General features: G+C 37.0%; 1 protein-coding gene across 2 annotated transcripts in view; it reads left to right on the forward strand.

The window, feature by feature from the left end:
• Positions 1-15,025, forward strand: part of DMXL2 (Dmx like 2) — a 179,364-nt gene that overhangs the window by 116,092 nt on the left and 48,247 nt on the right. For both annotated transcript variants that reach the window (XR_002734719.2, XM_023227160.2), the window contains exons 17-20: positions 1,575-1,802; positions 4,082-5,761; positions 9,190-9,300; positions 12,543-12,712. Coding sequence is in view for 1 of the 2 variants with exons in the window: in XM_023227160.2 (XP_023082928.2) it covers positions 1,575-1,802; positions 4,082-5,761; positions 9,190-9,300; positions 12,543-12,712 (2,189 nt within the window). In the remaining variant the exon portion in view is untranslated. The remainder of the gene's footprint in view (positions 1-1,574; positions 1,803-4,081; positions 5,762-9,189; positions 9,301-12,542; positions 12,713-15,025) is intronic.

A 15,025-nucleotide genomic window follows, 5' to 3' on the forward strand; every position in this document is an offset into this window, starting at 1 on the left:
AGATGTACAAGGCAATAACATATCATCCCTGCCTATAGTGAATTTGTGGGCCAATGGGGAGAGACAGATACACAAATAAATAAATAAATATAATATAGAGTATCTCTTATATGTCATGGAAGAACAGATAACTGAATCTTAGAGTTTTATACTCAGTGGAAGTTCTTTCGAAGATCAAGTCAATATGGCTTACAAAGGCAGTCAACTAATATTGTCTTAAATCTTCTTACAACTTTTACTTTTTGTGTTTATTCTTGAAATCATTCTCTGATTTGAGTACTTGATAGGAGGCTGCTAGTCTAATGTCTTCTTTGCCCCTAGCTAATTATAAGGCCTCAGGAAAATCACTCAGCTCTCTAAGTTTGAATTTCTTAATCTAAAAGTGAGGCAGTACATTGCTATTTCTTAAAGTTTGGTTTATGATCCATCTGTTTCAAAAACACCTGGGCTGCTTTACTGGGATCTACCCCATATCATCTAAATCCGTGTCTCTGTGGTTAGGCCTGGGAATTTGCGTGTTAACAAATTCCTCAAGCTTTTAATGTGTTTTAAAGGTTGTAAGCACTGGACTGTATAAGGGGTTTCTTTTAGCTTTTACATGTTGTGATTCTTCCCTGTCAGTCTCCCATGATGGAACTGATGCTAAGAAAGAGTAAAATTGTAAAAAAAAAAAAAAAAAAAAAGCAAGCTTATCAGGGTAACTAAGCAAAAGTTTAAAAATTGACCTTGTCTCCAAAGTAATTTTTTAAAAACATTTTATTGATGCGTAATAATTATACATACTTATGGGGTACATGTGATGTTTTTATACATGGATAGAATATGTAATGATCATATCAGGGTATTTAGGATATTCATTACCTTGAAGTTTATTGTTTCTTCAGGTTGGGAACATTTCAGATCTTCTAGCTCTTTTGAAATATATATTGTTGTTAACTATAGTCATTCTACTGTGCTATCAAACAATAGAACTTATTTCTTCTGTCTAACTTTATGTTTGTACCTATTAAACAGTCTCTTCACCCACCAACAACCCTTCCCATTCTCTGGTGTCTATTATTCTATTATCTACCTCCATGAGATCCACTTTCTTAGCTCTCACATGTGAGTGAGAGAACAGGTGATATTTGTATTTCTGTGCCTGGCTTGTTTCACTTAACATAGTGACCTTTGGTTTCCAAGTGTGTTGCTGCAAGTGACAGGATTTCATTCTTGTTTATAGCTGAATAGTATTCCATTGTGTATATACCACATTTTCTTTATCTGTGTATTCACTGATGGATACTTAGGTTGATTTTATGTCTTGGCTGTTGTGAATAGTGCTACAATAAATGTAGGGGTGCAGTTATCCCTTTGATACACTGATTTCCTTTCCTTTGGATAAACACCTAGTAGTGAGATTGCTGAGTCATATGGTCATTCTATTTTAAAAAGAATTCTCTTTTCTCTGTATCCTCACCTCCAAAATACTTTTAAGAAGCTATATTTCTTAAATAATAACAAAGTAATATTCTAGCTCATATTTATAGTAATGATATACATACATTTTGTAATTTTATAATTTATTTTTAAAGCTAAAGCTTCAGAAGGTGCTTCCTCTGAGAGTCTACTTTCAGTCCCTGGACAGAAAAATGTAGATTCTTCTCCAGAAACCTCTCCTAGTGTGAGCCCCATGCCACATTCTTCATCAATTGCCAATCTTCAAACTGCCAGTAAACTTATTCTGAGTTCTAGACTGGTGTATAGCCAACCCCTCGATCTCCCAGAATCAGTTGAAGTAATAAGAGCAACTCCTTCAGCAGGTAAGGTCATTTTAAGACTGCACAGTGGTAGCTCATAGTGATAAAATGTATGAACTCTTTAGTAGATAAAATAGATGAACTCTTCTGAAATATGTGCTATGTTGACATTAAAATAAAGATTTATTTTCTTTTAATGATATATCTAGATGTTTAGAAACATGTCTTTATTAGAAATAATTTCCTGACTGGGTGCAGTGGCTCACTTCTGTAATCCCAGCACTTTGGGAGGCTGAGGTTGGTGGATCACTTGAGGTCAGTAGTTCGAGACTACCCTGGCTAACATGGTGAAACCTTGTCTCTACTAAGAGTACAAAACTTAGTTGGGCATGGTGGCATGCGCCTGTAATCCCAGCTGCTTGGGAAGCTGAGGCGGGAGAATCACTTTAACTTGAGAGGCGAAGGTTGCAGTGAGCCAACATTGCACTATTGCGCTCCAGCCTGGGCGGGCGACAGAGCGAGACTATACACACACACACACACACACACACACACACACACACACACAAATTTCCTGTGATAAATGTAATCAGCTTGACAGAAAATAGTGTAAATTTTTACTATTTTTTGTGTTTTTTTTTTTTGAGACGGAGTCTCGCTCTGTCGCCCAGGCTGGAGTGCAGTGGTGCTATCTTGGCTCACTGCAAGCTCCCCTCCTGGGTTCACACCCATTCTCCTGCCTCAGCCTCCCAAATAACTGGGACTTCAGGAGCATGCCACCATGCCCGGCTAATTTTTTTGTGTTTTTAGTAGAGACGGGGTTTCACCATGTTAGCCAGGATGGTCTCGATCTCCTGACCTCGTGATCCACCTGCCTCGGCCTCCCAAAGTGCTGGGATTACAGGCGTGAGCCACTACGCCCGGCCAAAATAGTGTAAATATTTTAATGTGAGGTGTCTTGCCTATACTTTGGAATATCATGGTAGTAAAAATTTTAAAGAACAAATTCATTTGTAAACCACTGAGGCTTTTTTTTTTTTTTAATTAAGACTTTTCACATTGTGGTAATCATATCTCACTTTTATTAAGAATGTCTGAACAAGGGTTGGCAGATACTCTGAGGAAAAATGTAGGATAAAAGATTATAGTTCGGCTGGTCTGGAATGATAGCGACTTTAGCAAGATAGATAAGATATTTGGAGGGCAAGACTGGCAGCTGTATTTAAAGTGATCTGCTACTTGTAGAATTTTAATTGGGGAGTTTCTAGAATAGTGTTTTTGGGAAACCAAAATTGGAGGTTCAGGGCTGTTAATATTACTGGTGGATGATATTCAGTAAGGGTGTTTTCTCATTCATCCCTAAGACAGGTTTGCATTTACAGTTGGAAAGATCATATTGAGAAGAGTGTATTCTGGGCTTTTGTGGTGGGTGCAGATCTAGGCCAGTTTGTTAATCTTTCAAAATATTTGAAAGGTTTGGGTTATACTCAAGTTTATTGGAGTTCGTGATAATAAATTATATTTTACAGAGGCCTTATAAAATGTCTTATTTGACAATAATATTCTAGGAGAAACGGTAACTGATCCCAGTTGTTTAGATGGAACAGGCTCAGGTGATTAATTAAGTAGCTTTCCCACTGTTAATGAAATTTTTGGTAGATTGAAACTCAAATCCAGATCTTTAGACCTCAGATCTTAATCTCTATATCCCCTTGGCTTACAGTTGACAACAGATGTACCTTGTTAGTCTTTGGCAGTCAGGAATAGATAAGAGGGTTCTGGTTCAGTGCTAAGAGAGGATGAATTAAACTTGGTAAAATGGGTAAGACCTATTGGTCTGTTTTGCTGTCTGAAACAACATTTAATGTACCATCTGGGGTCTGGATTATTTGAGGGAGGGTTAGGGGCATTTGGAAGGCAAATTGTAAAGCTCAGTTAAGTATTCATGATGAAAATGATTAAATATATAGTATGAAAGTCTAGGGAGGCATGTTGTGAAGGTAAATGTAAATAATAGAAACACATTAAGGGTTGACTTATTTCAGTGCTTTTGAGTTTTATTTTAATTAAATGGTTGCCTCATTTAAACTTAATTACCTAAAAACAAATTAAGTGATTATTATTGCATACCTTGATTTCACTGATGGACTCTTCAAGACCTTTATAGATACGTTGGCCAACGTACATTTAGTGGGATACTAGTTAAGAGGAAGACTGCAGAGTTATTCTGAAGAAGCTCATAGTGACTTTGAATTGATCACATTCCAGAATTTGATTATTACCATATTATTTTGTGGCTTTAGTATTATTATTATAACTAACTTTGCTTTTTCTTTTTTAAGGCCATCTGAGTTCTTCTTCAATTTATCCAGTGTGCCTTGCACCTTATTTAGTGGTTACAACTTGTTCTGACAATAAAGTACGCTTCTGGAAATGTTGTATGGAAACCAACCCAGACTGTAATAAAAGTGATGAGAAAGAAATTTATCATTGGAAGAGATGGCCTTTGATGAATGATGAAGGAGAAGATAATAGCAGTACAGTGAGCATCGTGGGAAGACCAGTTGCTGTTAGCTGTTCATACACAGGTCGCCTTGCAGTGGCTTATAAGCAACCTATCCACCATAATGGTTTTATTTCTAAAGAATTTTCCATGCATGTTTGTATATTTGAATGTGAATCTACAGGAGGATCAGAGTGGGTTTTAGAACAAACAATTCATCTTGATGATTTGGTTAAGGTTGGGAGTGTACTTGATTCAAGGGTCAGTGTCGACAGTAATCTGTTTGTATATAGCAAGTCAGATGCACTCTTGAGCAAGGATAGATACCTTATTCCGAATATCAAACATTTAGTACATTTGGACTGGGTATCAAAAGAAGATGGCTCCCACATTCTTACAGTGGGGGTCGGTGCTAATATCTTCATGTATGGAAGGCTTTCAGGAATTGTGACTGAGCAAACCAACAGTAAGGATGGAATAGCTGTCATTACTTTACCACTAGGTGGTAGTATCAAGCAAGGGGTTAGGTCAAGATGGGTTCTTCTTAGATCTATAGACTTGGTATCTTCCGTTGATGGTACTCCTTCACTGCCTGTTTCTCTCTCTTGGGTAAGAGATGGGATATTGGTGGTAGGAATGGATTGTGAAATGCATGTATATGCACAGTGGAAGCATGCTGTCAAATTTGGAGACACTGAAGCTGATAGTCCTAATGCAGAAGAGACAGCAATGCAAGATCATTTGACCTTTAAATCTAATATGCTGGCAAGAAAAAGTATTGTTGAAGGCACAGCTATTTCTGATGATGTTTTTTGTTCACCAACTGTAATTCAAGATGGTGGCTTATTTGAGGCTGCACATGTACTTTCCCCTACTCTTCCACAGTATCATCCAACTCAGCTGTTAGAATTGATGGATTTAGGGAAAGTGCGAAGGGCTAAAGCCATTCTCTCTCATTTAGTAAAGTGTATTGCAGGTGAAGTAGCAATAGTTAGAGATGCTGATGCTGGAGAAGGAACTAAGCGACATCTTTCTCGAACTATTAGTGTAAGCGGCAGTACAGCAAAGGAAACAGTCACCGTAGGAAAAGATGGTACTCGAGATTATACTGAGATAGATTCTATCCCTCCACTCCCACTATATGCATTACTTGCTGCAGATCAAGATATATCCTACAGAATTTCAGAAGAAAGTACAAAGATACCACAGAGTTATGAAGATCAGACAGTAAGTCAACCAGAGGATCAGTATTCAGAGCTGTTTCAAATCCAGGATATAACAACGGATGATATTGATTTAGAGCCCGAAAAGAGAGAAAACAAATCAAAAGTAATAAATCTTTCTCAATATGGACCAGCTTACTTTGGCCAAGAACATGCAAGGGTACTTTCAAGTCATCTTATGCACTCAAGTCTACCAGGCCTTACCCGTTTGGAGCAGATGTTCCTTGTAGCTTTGGCTGATACAGTGGCTACTACCAGTACTGAGCTTGATGAAAGCAGAGATAAGAGTTGCTCAGGTAAATATTCTCACTAAAAATGGATAAAGTTGTACCTAATAGAAATATTTGTATTATCTGTATACTGATTCATTTATTGAATTGTAGTCTCAACTTTCAAACTTGGCAGGGAAAAGACCTCCTTAATAGGCAATTACTATTACATAATATGCTCAGAAAAGACAGTTGAGGCAGGCATATGAATGCACAGATTTGTGAGATCCTTGTGCATTCTCTCATGAGTTTTTACACCGAAACCTTTGTGTCATTTTTGATTTATAATCTCTTGTTTTGTGTGTGTGTTTGGGTGGGTTTTTTGTTTGTCTGTTTTTTTGAGACAGGGTCTTGCTCTGTTGCCCAGGCTGGAGTTGAGTGGCGCAGTCACGGGTCACTGTAGCCTTAACCTCTCAGGCTCAAGTAATCTTCCCACCTCAGTCTCCTGAATAGCTGGGACCACAGGTGTGCACTACCATGGGGGCCCAGCTAATTTCTTTTTATTTTTTTGTAGGGACTGGGTCTCCTTACATTGCCGATGCTAGTCTTGAACTCCTGAGCTCAAGCAGTCCTCCTGCCTTGGCCTCCCACAGTGCTGGGATTATAGGCATGAGTCACCATGGACTGGCCAAGTCTCTCATTTTTTTAAAACAGATTGATCCTTATGATTTTTCCTTTGATAATAACAGCCCATTTGTTAATGTTACTGTGGAATCATGAGGCTTATTGGGACCTCATGGGCTCAACTTGTTGGTCTTCCCATTTCTAGCCATAAACAACTTTTTACAATTACCTAATTTTCTCCAAAAAGTCTCTTCAGAGAGGTTTCCTTATAGTTAATGTCATACGTATTTTGCCTAATTCATTCTGTAACTAGAAAATTTTTGGCTGCTTCCTGGAACTAGATTCCATTCTCTTTTATGCACATAGTTCAGGGTAATGGTATCGATTGTAAATTATAGCAGTGGCAAAGGAAACTGAAAATTAATGATCAAAATTTCATTAATTCAATAAATATTGTGGAGGAGTGAAAAATGGCTGTGTTTCAGGCATTTTCTTTATCATATTTAATTATCACAATCTTCTAGCAGATAGCTGTTACTATGTTTAACTTTATAGATGAAGACACTGATCCTTAAGAAATTAAGGGACTCACCTAAGATCACATAGGCATTAAGGAGTAGAAGTGGGGTTCATATGTGGATAAATTATTGACTCAAAGCCTGTACCCTTTTAACTATTTCATAATTTCCAGATTTGTGGGAGAAAGGCAGCTGGAAAATATCTCTTCATGTAGATTTACATCCCTATAGTATATCCCCCAAAGTTTTCTCCTCTGCAGGTTAAAGTAACTAGAGACCTTCTAGGGTTTTGCCTATGACTTATTTTCTCACTATTAATTGGAAAAGAAAAATCTTAACCGTTATGAGGTTGTATGCAGTTGAGTGAGATTCTTCCCAGAACAACCTTAAGCTTGTGTTGTGTGTTTAATATATATTAGTTTTTACTGTGGGACATTAAGAAAGTAGGCATGCCATAATTTGTAAGAAAAAAATAGTTTACACTTTCTAATACAAAAGTGTATCATTGGCTAAAGCAATATAGAAATAGTGTATCCTGGACACAGTGGACATTCATGAGGTAATAAGGCAGGAATGAATGTCTCCATTTTACAGGTGGGAAACCGAAGGTCAGAGATTAAATGAGTTACACATCTCAGTAAATGGATTCTAAGTAAATGAGTTCTTCCACTTGTTTCGGTGAGACAACGTAGTCATTCTTGACTCTGCTTTCTCTCATACCTCATATCCAGTTCATTGGAAAATGCTATCAGTTCTATTAATATCCAGAATCCAACAATCAATTATCATTACCTCTGCAGTTACTACTCTGGTCCAAGTCCCTGTCATCAACTAACTGCTTTATTCTTGTTACTTCCGTCTGTTCTTTGCCTACGAACCAGTGATTCTTTTAAAACCAAATCACATTAAATCTCTCCTTTGCTCAACATAAACCAGTGCCTTCCTGTCTCACTTTAGAATGAAAGTTAAGAGCCTTAAAGTGGCCTAAAAGGCCCACACAATCTGTGCTCATTTCTGCTCTATTAGAATGCTCTTCCTCCAGATTCATGCATGGCTCATTCCTTTACTTCCTCAAATTGCTGCTGGCATGTCATCTTACTGGAGAGTTCTTTCCTGGCCATACTGTATGAAATAGAACTCTCTTACTGTAGCATTCCCTATCTCTCAGTCCTGCTTTATTTCCCTTCGTAGCATTAATTTCCACATATTATTTGTTTATTGTTTGTCTCTACCTCCTAAAATATGATCCCCAAGAGAGTAGGGACTTTGCCTTATTCACTGCTGAATTCCCAGTACCTGAAGAGTTCCTCACATGTAATAGATGCTTGATTTGTTGAATGAATAAATGGACGAATGAGCATGGTGGCTCACACCTTTAATGGCAGCACTTTGGGAGGCTAAGGTGGGAGGATTGCTTGAGGCTAGGACTTTTAGACCATCTTGGGCAACATAGCAAGATCCTATGTCTATAAATAATAAATAGATATATATTAGGTTGGTGCAAAAGTAATGGCAAAACTGCAAATACTTTTGCACCAACCTAATAGCTATCTGTCTAGCCAAATAAATAGATAGATGGAGAGATGGATGGATTGATACAGGTAATGAAAAGCAGAACTTGGGCTTGATCTTTGGCCATTTAAAAGTTTTTGGTTTTTTTTTCTGGAAAATATTATTTGATTGTATAATGTTTGAGTACTTCTGAAGTGTCAGTTATTGGGCTAGGTGCTGTCAGTATTTTTGCTTTGCTTTTATTCAGCAGTGGCTATAGTTTTGGTTACACTTGCCACACCTTCATACTTCTACTAAGTGGAATTCATCTGTATAAATAAATTTGTGGAATCAAGGTGAAGATTCAGCCTAACCATGTAACACTAACTAGCCAGGGGATTCAAATTTTAAATCTTTGGTAGTATGATATTTTAGTTAATTTAACCAAGGTAGAAAATATTGTTTAAATATATAACAAATGATTTCACATCAGTTACATAATTTCCATTACATCTCATCGGAATTCGTGTAAAAAATATTATTAAAAGTTGTACCTAACATACTATAGTTAATATATTTTTTATTGGATTTCAAGATGTCTTTCATTTATTATGTCACTATAAATGCTCTTACCTGTTCTAATTGTTAATTGTATTTCCCCAAATCATTTTTCTTTTAAGAGTTTTAGTAGTCACATTTTTTTTTTTGTAAAGATATGATTTTTTTGTAAAAACGTTAAAGTGTTCAGGAAGGAATACACTAAAAATATCTTATGTATTTTATATAAATTATGGCTAAGTTTAATGTTTGTTTTATAGCTTATCAGTTTGTGGCCTCTTGCATTCCTTTTTCCTTAAACGTTATTTCCTGTTTAAATTACAGGAAGAGATACATTAGATGAGTGTGGTTTGAGATACTTGTTAGCTATGCGCCTACACACATGCCTTTTGACATCTCTGCCTCCCTTATACCGAGTGCAGCTACTTCATCAAGGTAATTCACTCACTGAAGCTTTGCACAACTTTTACTTAATGGAGTGGTGGGGTTTATTCACATTTGTGTGTAAACATTAGGTAAGTCATTACGTGCATATCTATCACTGGCCTTAAGATCTTTCTGTCACATAGTACTCACTTACCATTTTTCTATGCATCCTTCAGCTCTGTTCTGTGACTTACTCATCTAACTAAGTTTCTTAGAATTTATTTACTAAAGTAGTAGCTTAGGGGGTAAATGTGGTATGCCTGAGGTGGTAACCCAAAGTGGCTCTCTGCAGAGTAGCCCTAAATATCTTGATGTCTTTTCTTTGAAAAATTGTGTAAACTTTGCTCTGTGATATGTTTTTGTATTTATTTTAATGTAAGCATTATGTTCTAGTTATTTGCCAGCAAATAAAGTTGATGATTCAGGAAGATCTGCCATATTGATAACAGTGGATTTGCATACTTCAAGCATACTGCCACACCTGATTTGAGACATAAGGATTTATATCAGCCTTGTTATTACAGATTAAAAAATTAAAACCATAGAATTAAAAGTGACCTGCCCAGGATACAGGACTATTTATTAGAAGATTTGGAGTTCGAATCCCAGCTCATTTCATTGGACCATATTTCTTTTGAAACCAACATCTTGGAAAGAGTCCCATAATATATGTCTTAGTATTACAGAACCTAGAATACTAGGCTTGATAGACTGTTATTCCTACCCATGGCACTTATACCCTTTAACCTATAAATGTTCTTTGAAAACATAACTTTAAATAGCCATCTGAAATTCTGTGTCTAAACTGTATTTTATCTACCCAATCCTTTATTTTTGAAATAGATTTTGCTGAGGTTTTTTTCTATTTGAATTGTCACTGGAATGAATAACCTTGTAACTTGGCATGTAAGTATTTACGTTCCTGTTTATTTCCTCATGCTAGTTTTCTAGCAGTGGAATTACTGAATCAAAAGGCGTGAAAATTATTCACTCTTGATAAGTATCATGAAAATGCCCTTCAGAAATACTGTGCTCATTTACATTCCCAGAAGTTTGTATACACTTACTGTGTACCCACAAAAATTGAAAACAAAAAATTATTAAAAAGTAAAATAAAAAAGAAGTTTGATGATGCCAAAACTAACCCATTGCCCACATTTGATACTAATATTTTAAGCAATCTATGCCATTTGGATAGATTTTTAAAATGGTATCTCCATGTTCTCTTAAATTTAATTTTGGGTGATAGTCAAGTGGTATTGAATCAATTAATGACAATTTTGTACATTTCCTAGGGCAATCTAAAACACTTCAAATTTCTAAAGCTTTGTCAGATTCCATTTTCCCTTCTACTACAGTTAAAGCATGGGCGATGAGAAGTGACTGGTGTTGTAGGTGATGGTCCTGGGACCAGTTTTCAGGGAAAAATTAAGTAGCCAGTATGTAGATAGAAAAGCTGACAAGAGCAGAGGTAAACTGCAGAGAATATCCTGCCATTGGTAGGTAAATAAGAAGAAGTGCCTGTTGGTGCCCCTGTTCTTTTTCTTCCCTAATAACTTTTTTCACCTCTGCAAGTTTTCAAATATATTCACTGCTCTTAATCTTGCTTTCTGAACCTAATTCTTCTGACGTGTCTGTGTGTATTTTTGTTTCTTCTTATACCAAAATTTTAATTAATTTAAGGATATAGAATGTAATATGCTATGTATTATTTTATATTATAAATTTTATATCAGCAAATTATGCATTTTGTGTTGCTGTATGTTAGTTTCTAAAGCAGAATATCAATGATATGATACAGTAATTCTCTCTTACAGCAGAGATTTAAATAGTGAAAAAATTAGTCTGTCTTTCAGGTTATAAAAAACTAAATTGATTTTGTTAATTTTGTCCGGTGTTTTCCCCTAAATTTATAGTGGCAGCCAAGACATGTTGCATTAGTTTTGTGGTATGATTACAAACACAGTTGTTATATGAGTGTTGGCAATGGGAAATTTAAGAGAGTTAAGATTGTTATTCAAAATAATCATAATAGTTTTTTGTTTTTTACTTTCTAAAGGAATTATAGTGAAGCAGTAATTAGTAGAAAAGCTTTAAACTGCATACAAAATCTATATAGTAGTTGATAATGAAAAAAATTATGTGTAACAATATTGATACTTAATAGCACTGAGAGGCCTGTGTTGTAATGTGACTTTCATTGACCTCAGACATTTCTTTATTTCTAAAATGAGTTCATAGAGATGGCTAGTTGGACTAGTTTGGCTTCTTTCCAAGGCTTCCCAGAGTTCTTCCCAGCATTCCCATTATTCATTACCATTCTGCATGGTTCACAGTCATTATGTTTTGTTTTTACCTGCTCTAAGTCGAATTTCAGTAAGAGTGTTATTAATAATTGAACCGTTGATAAATCCATTAGTACTTGGAAGTCTAATAGCATCAGTAAAGATTTTGTTGCCTCTACAAATAGCCTAGATCTCTGTCAGTCTTCTCCCAGGAGGAAAAAAAAAACCCAAAACAAAAAACAATGTCCATCGAAAAGCATCAGTATTAGGAACTTTAAACTACTTTTAAATGAAGGCAGTAAAAGCAGAGGAATGTACATCATGCTTGCAACTTACCCTTATTATTTTCTGGAACTCTCATGAAGTTTAGAGCTTGCTTTGAAGTGATATTTAGCTCCACGGGTAGAGAGAAGAATGGGGTAGTGGTGCTAGAATCGACATCCAGGCTGGTGAGCCAAGTGCTTTTGACGTGAACGAAGCTTTCACCACGCTTTCCTTCCCCTGGGCTCTTGTCGGGGACAACACACCTTGTGTCCTCTTGGGCAGGCCAGATTCACAGGTCCTCGTGACAGAGAAACCTGGAATCAGGCCTGGGCCCTGCACTCTTAGTTGTGTGAGCTTGGGCAGCTCTTATGACCTCTTGATAAATTTGGTGTGCCATACGTGTGAATGGCCTGATATTCAAATATTTTTCTTTCTAATGATTAAGTTTTAGTGTCCTTATTTTTGTAGGGGAAACAAAAACAAATGTTTGGGGAAAAAGAGATTTGGATTTTATGTATCACATTATTGATCTTGTATTCAGAAACTTATAGTATAAAGTCCTGAATTGATGACAGACTGCCTTTCATTCTTTCTTTCTGCTTCAAAATTCTTTCCAAAACGAATGCGTATGTGACTGCATGAAAAATTGTTTTTCTTATTTGATACAATTATGAAGGTTATTATTTTATATTTCCAATTTAGGTGTGTCTACATGCCATTTTGCCTGGGCTTTTCATTCTGAGGCTGAAGAAGAACTGATTAATATGATTCCAGCAATTCAGAGAGGGGACCCCCAGTGGTCTGAATTAAGAGCTATGGGAATAGGGTGGTGGGTGAGGAACATTAACACGCTTCGAAGATGCATTGAAAAGGTAACTTTTTTAAAGTGGATTTTGAGTTATATTAAAAAAAATAAAATAAAATAAAAACTTTTCCTAAAGAAAAAAAGATACTATCTCCCAGAAAACCTGTAGTGGGAAATTTTTTGGAATTTTGCTCTTGTCGCCTAGGCTGGAGTGCAATGGCGTGATCTTGGCTCACTGCAACCTCTGCCTCCTGAGTTCAAGCGATTTTCCTGCCTCAGCCTCCCGAGTAACTGGGACTACAGGCGTGTACCACCACACTCAGCTAGTTTTTGTATTTTTTTTTTTTTTTGAGGCGGAGTCTTGCTCTGTCGCCGGGACTGGAGTGCAGTGGCCGGATCTCAGCTCACTGCAAGCTCCGCCTCCCGGGTTTACGCCATTCTCCTGCCTCAGCCTCCCGAGTAGCTGGGACTACAGGCGCCCGCCACCTCCCCCAGCTAGTTTTTGTATTTTTAGTAGAGACGGGGTTTCACCATGTTAGCCAGGATGGTCTCGATCTCCTGACCTCGTGATCCGCCCGTCTCGGCCTCCGAAAGTGCTGGGATTACAGGCTTGAGCCACCGCGCCCGGCCTAGTTTTTGTATTTTTAGTAGAGACAGGGTTTCACCCATATTGGCCAGGATGGTCTCGAATCCCTGACCTCAGGTGATCTGCCCTCCTCAGCCTCCCAAATGGCTGGGATTATAGACGTGAGCCACCATGACTGGTGAGACTTTTTTTTTTTTTTTTTTTTTGAGGCGGAGTCTTGCTCTGTCACCGGGACTGGAGTGCAGTGGCCGGATCTCAGCTCACTGCAAGCTCCGCCTCCCGGGTTTACGCCATTCTCCTGCCTCAGCCTCCCAAGTAGCTGAGACTACAGGCGCCCGCCACCTCGCCCAGCTAGTTTTTGTATTTTTAGTAGAGACGGGGTTTCACTGTGTTAGCCAGGATGGTCTCGATCTCCTGACCTCGTGATCCGCCCGTCTCGGCCTCCCAAAGTTCTGGGATTACAGGCTTGAGCCACCGCGCCCGGCCCTGAGACTTTTTAAAATAAAGTTTCTGGAGATTACAAAAACTTGACCTTCATAAAACATCCATGCAGTGTGATATTGTGTCTTTCTATATAGGCTGAATTTATAATATATCCGTGGAGTAATAATATTTTCTGTTATTAATTGAAGTGTGCTCTAGTTTAAGAAAATGCAAAAATCTAAATTTAGAAAGTAAACTTGAGTTCTTGTTTGTTATTTACATTACAAATTAAAAAACTTTTTATACAAAGGACTCTCTGCATCACTAGTTTAATAAGTAGCAAACATTCTTTGCACGCTTGAAATTTCATTGGATAAAAACAGTTTTGATTTGTATGTACTTGAAGAACATATCTGTGGCTGCAAGTGAAATGGCTTAAAAGTTTTTAGGGCAGGTTTTTGGAGTCAGTTTTCTGGTAGATTCCTTTTAGGAAAAAAAAATTCAGTTCAGCTCTCTACCAGGTTTGGTGCCAGTTGCTTTTCATAAATAATTCCACGTTATGTTCTAATCAACCCCATGTCATCATTTCCATTTTACACATAATGGAACTAAGATTCAGAGAGGCTGGGTAACAAGCCCAAACTCCAGTCATTTATAAATGTTAGATTTAGCCTGTGCCCTTTCTACTTTAGCAGGATTAGGAAAGTGGAATTCTCATTCCTATTTTCCTTTTAGTCCTTTGGAATTCCCTGGAGTACAATCAGTGGTACTGTATTTGTGAAGTATGAATTTGTTTCTCTGAAGGATGCCAAGACCTTTTCCTGATTAATTCCGTAATAGTAGTTCCCCAAAGAAGACTCACCTGGTAAACTTATGTAGAATGCATATTCTCCATCTCATAACCAGAGATTTTAATTTGGTAGGTTAGTGGTAAGGCTGAGGTTTCTTCATCTTAATCAGCATCCCATGATTCTGGTGTGTATGGTTGTCAGATCACAGTTTTAAATGTGAGTCTAAAAGTGTTATTTTTCTGTTACATGTAAGGCTACCAACAAAATACCAGTATTTCTTTTCTAAAATAAGCACAGATATAAGAAGGAATTTATTCCTGCACCAACTAAAAAATGTGATTTCTGATGAACAGGAAAAGTTAATTGTTAAAGAATATAAGTGATACAGTATCTACATTAAATTTTTTATATTCCAAAGCTATATTCCAAAGGATAAAAGAGGACATATTTTATCTGAATTGTTTCAGATGTATCCCACAAAGATTTTACTTCTTGTCAACATGTGTCTTATCATTATAATTATCTGTGATAATTGATTTGTTTTTCTAAGACCACCAGAGTGGGCACAAAAGAACCAGCG

The sequence above is a fragment of the Piliocolobus tephrosceles genome, chromosome 6 (assembly GCF_002776525.5).
Source record: "Piliocolobus tephrosceles isolate RC106 chromosome 6, ASM277652v3, whole genome shotgun sequence".
NCBI classification, from domain to species: Eukaryota; Metazoa; Chordata; class Mammalia; order Primates; family Cercopithecidae; genus Piliocolobus; species Piliocolobus tephrosceles.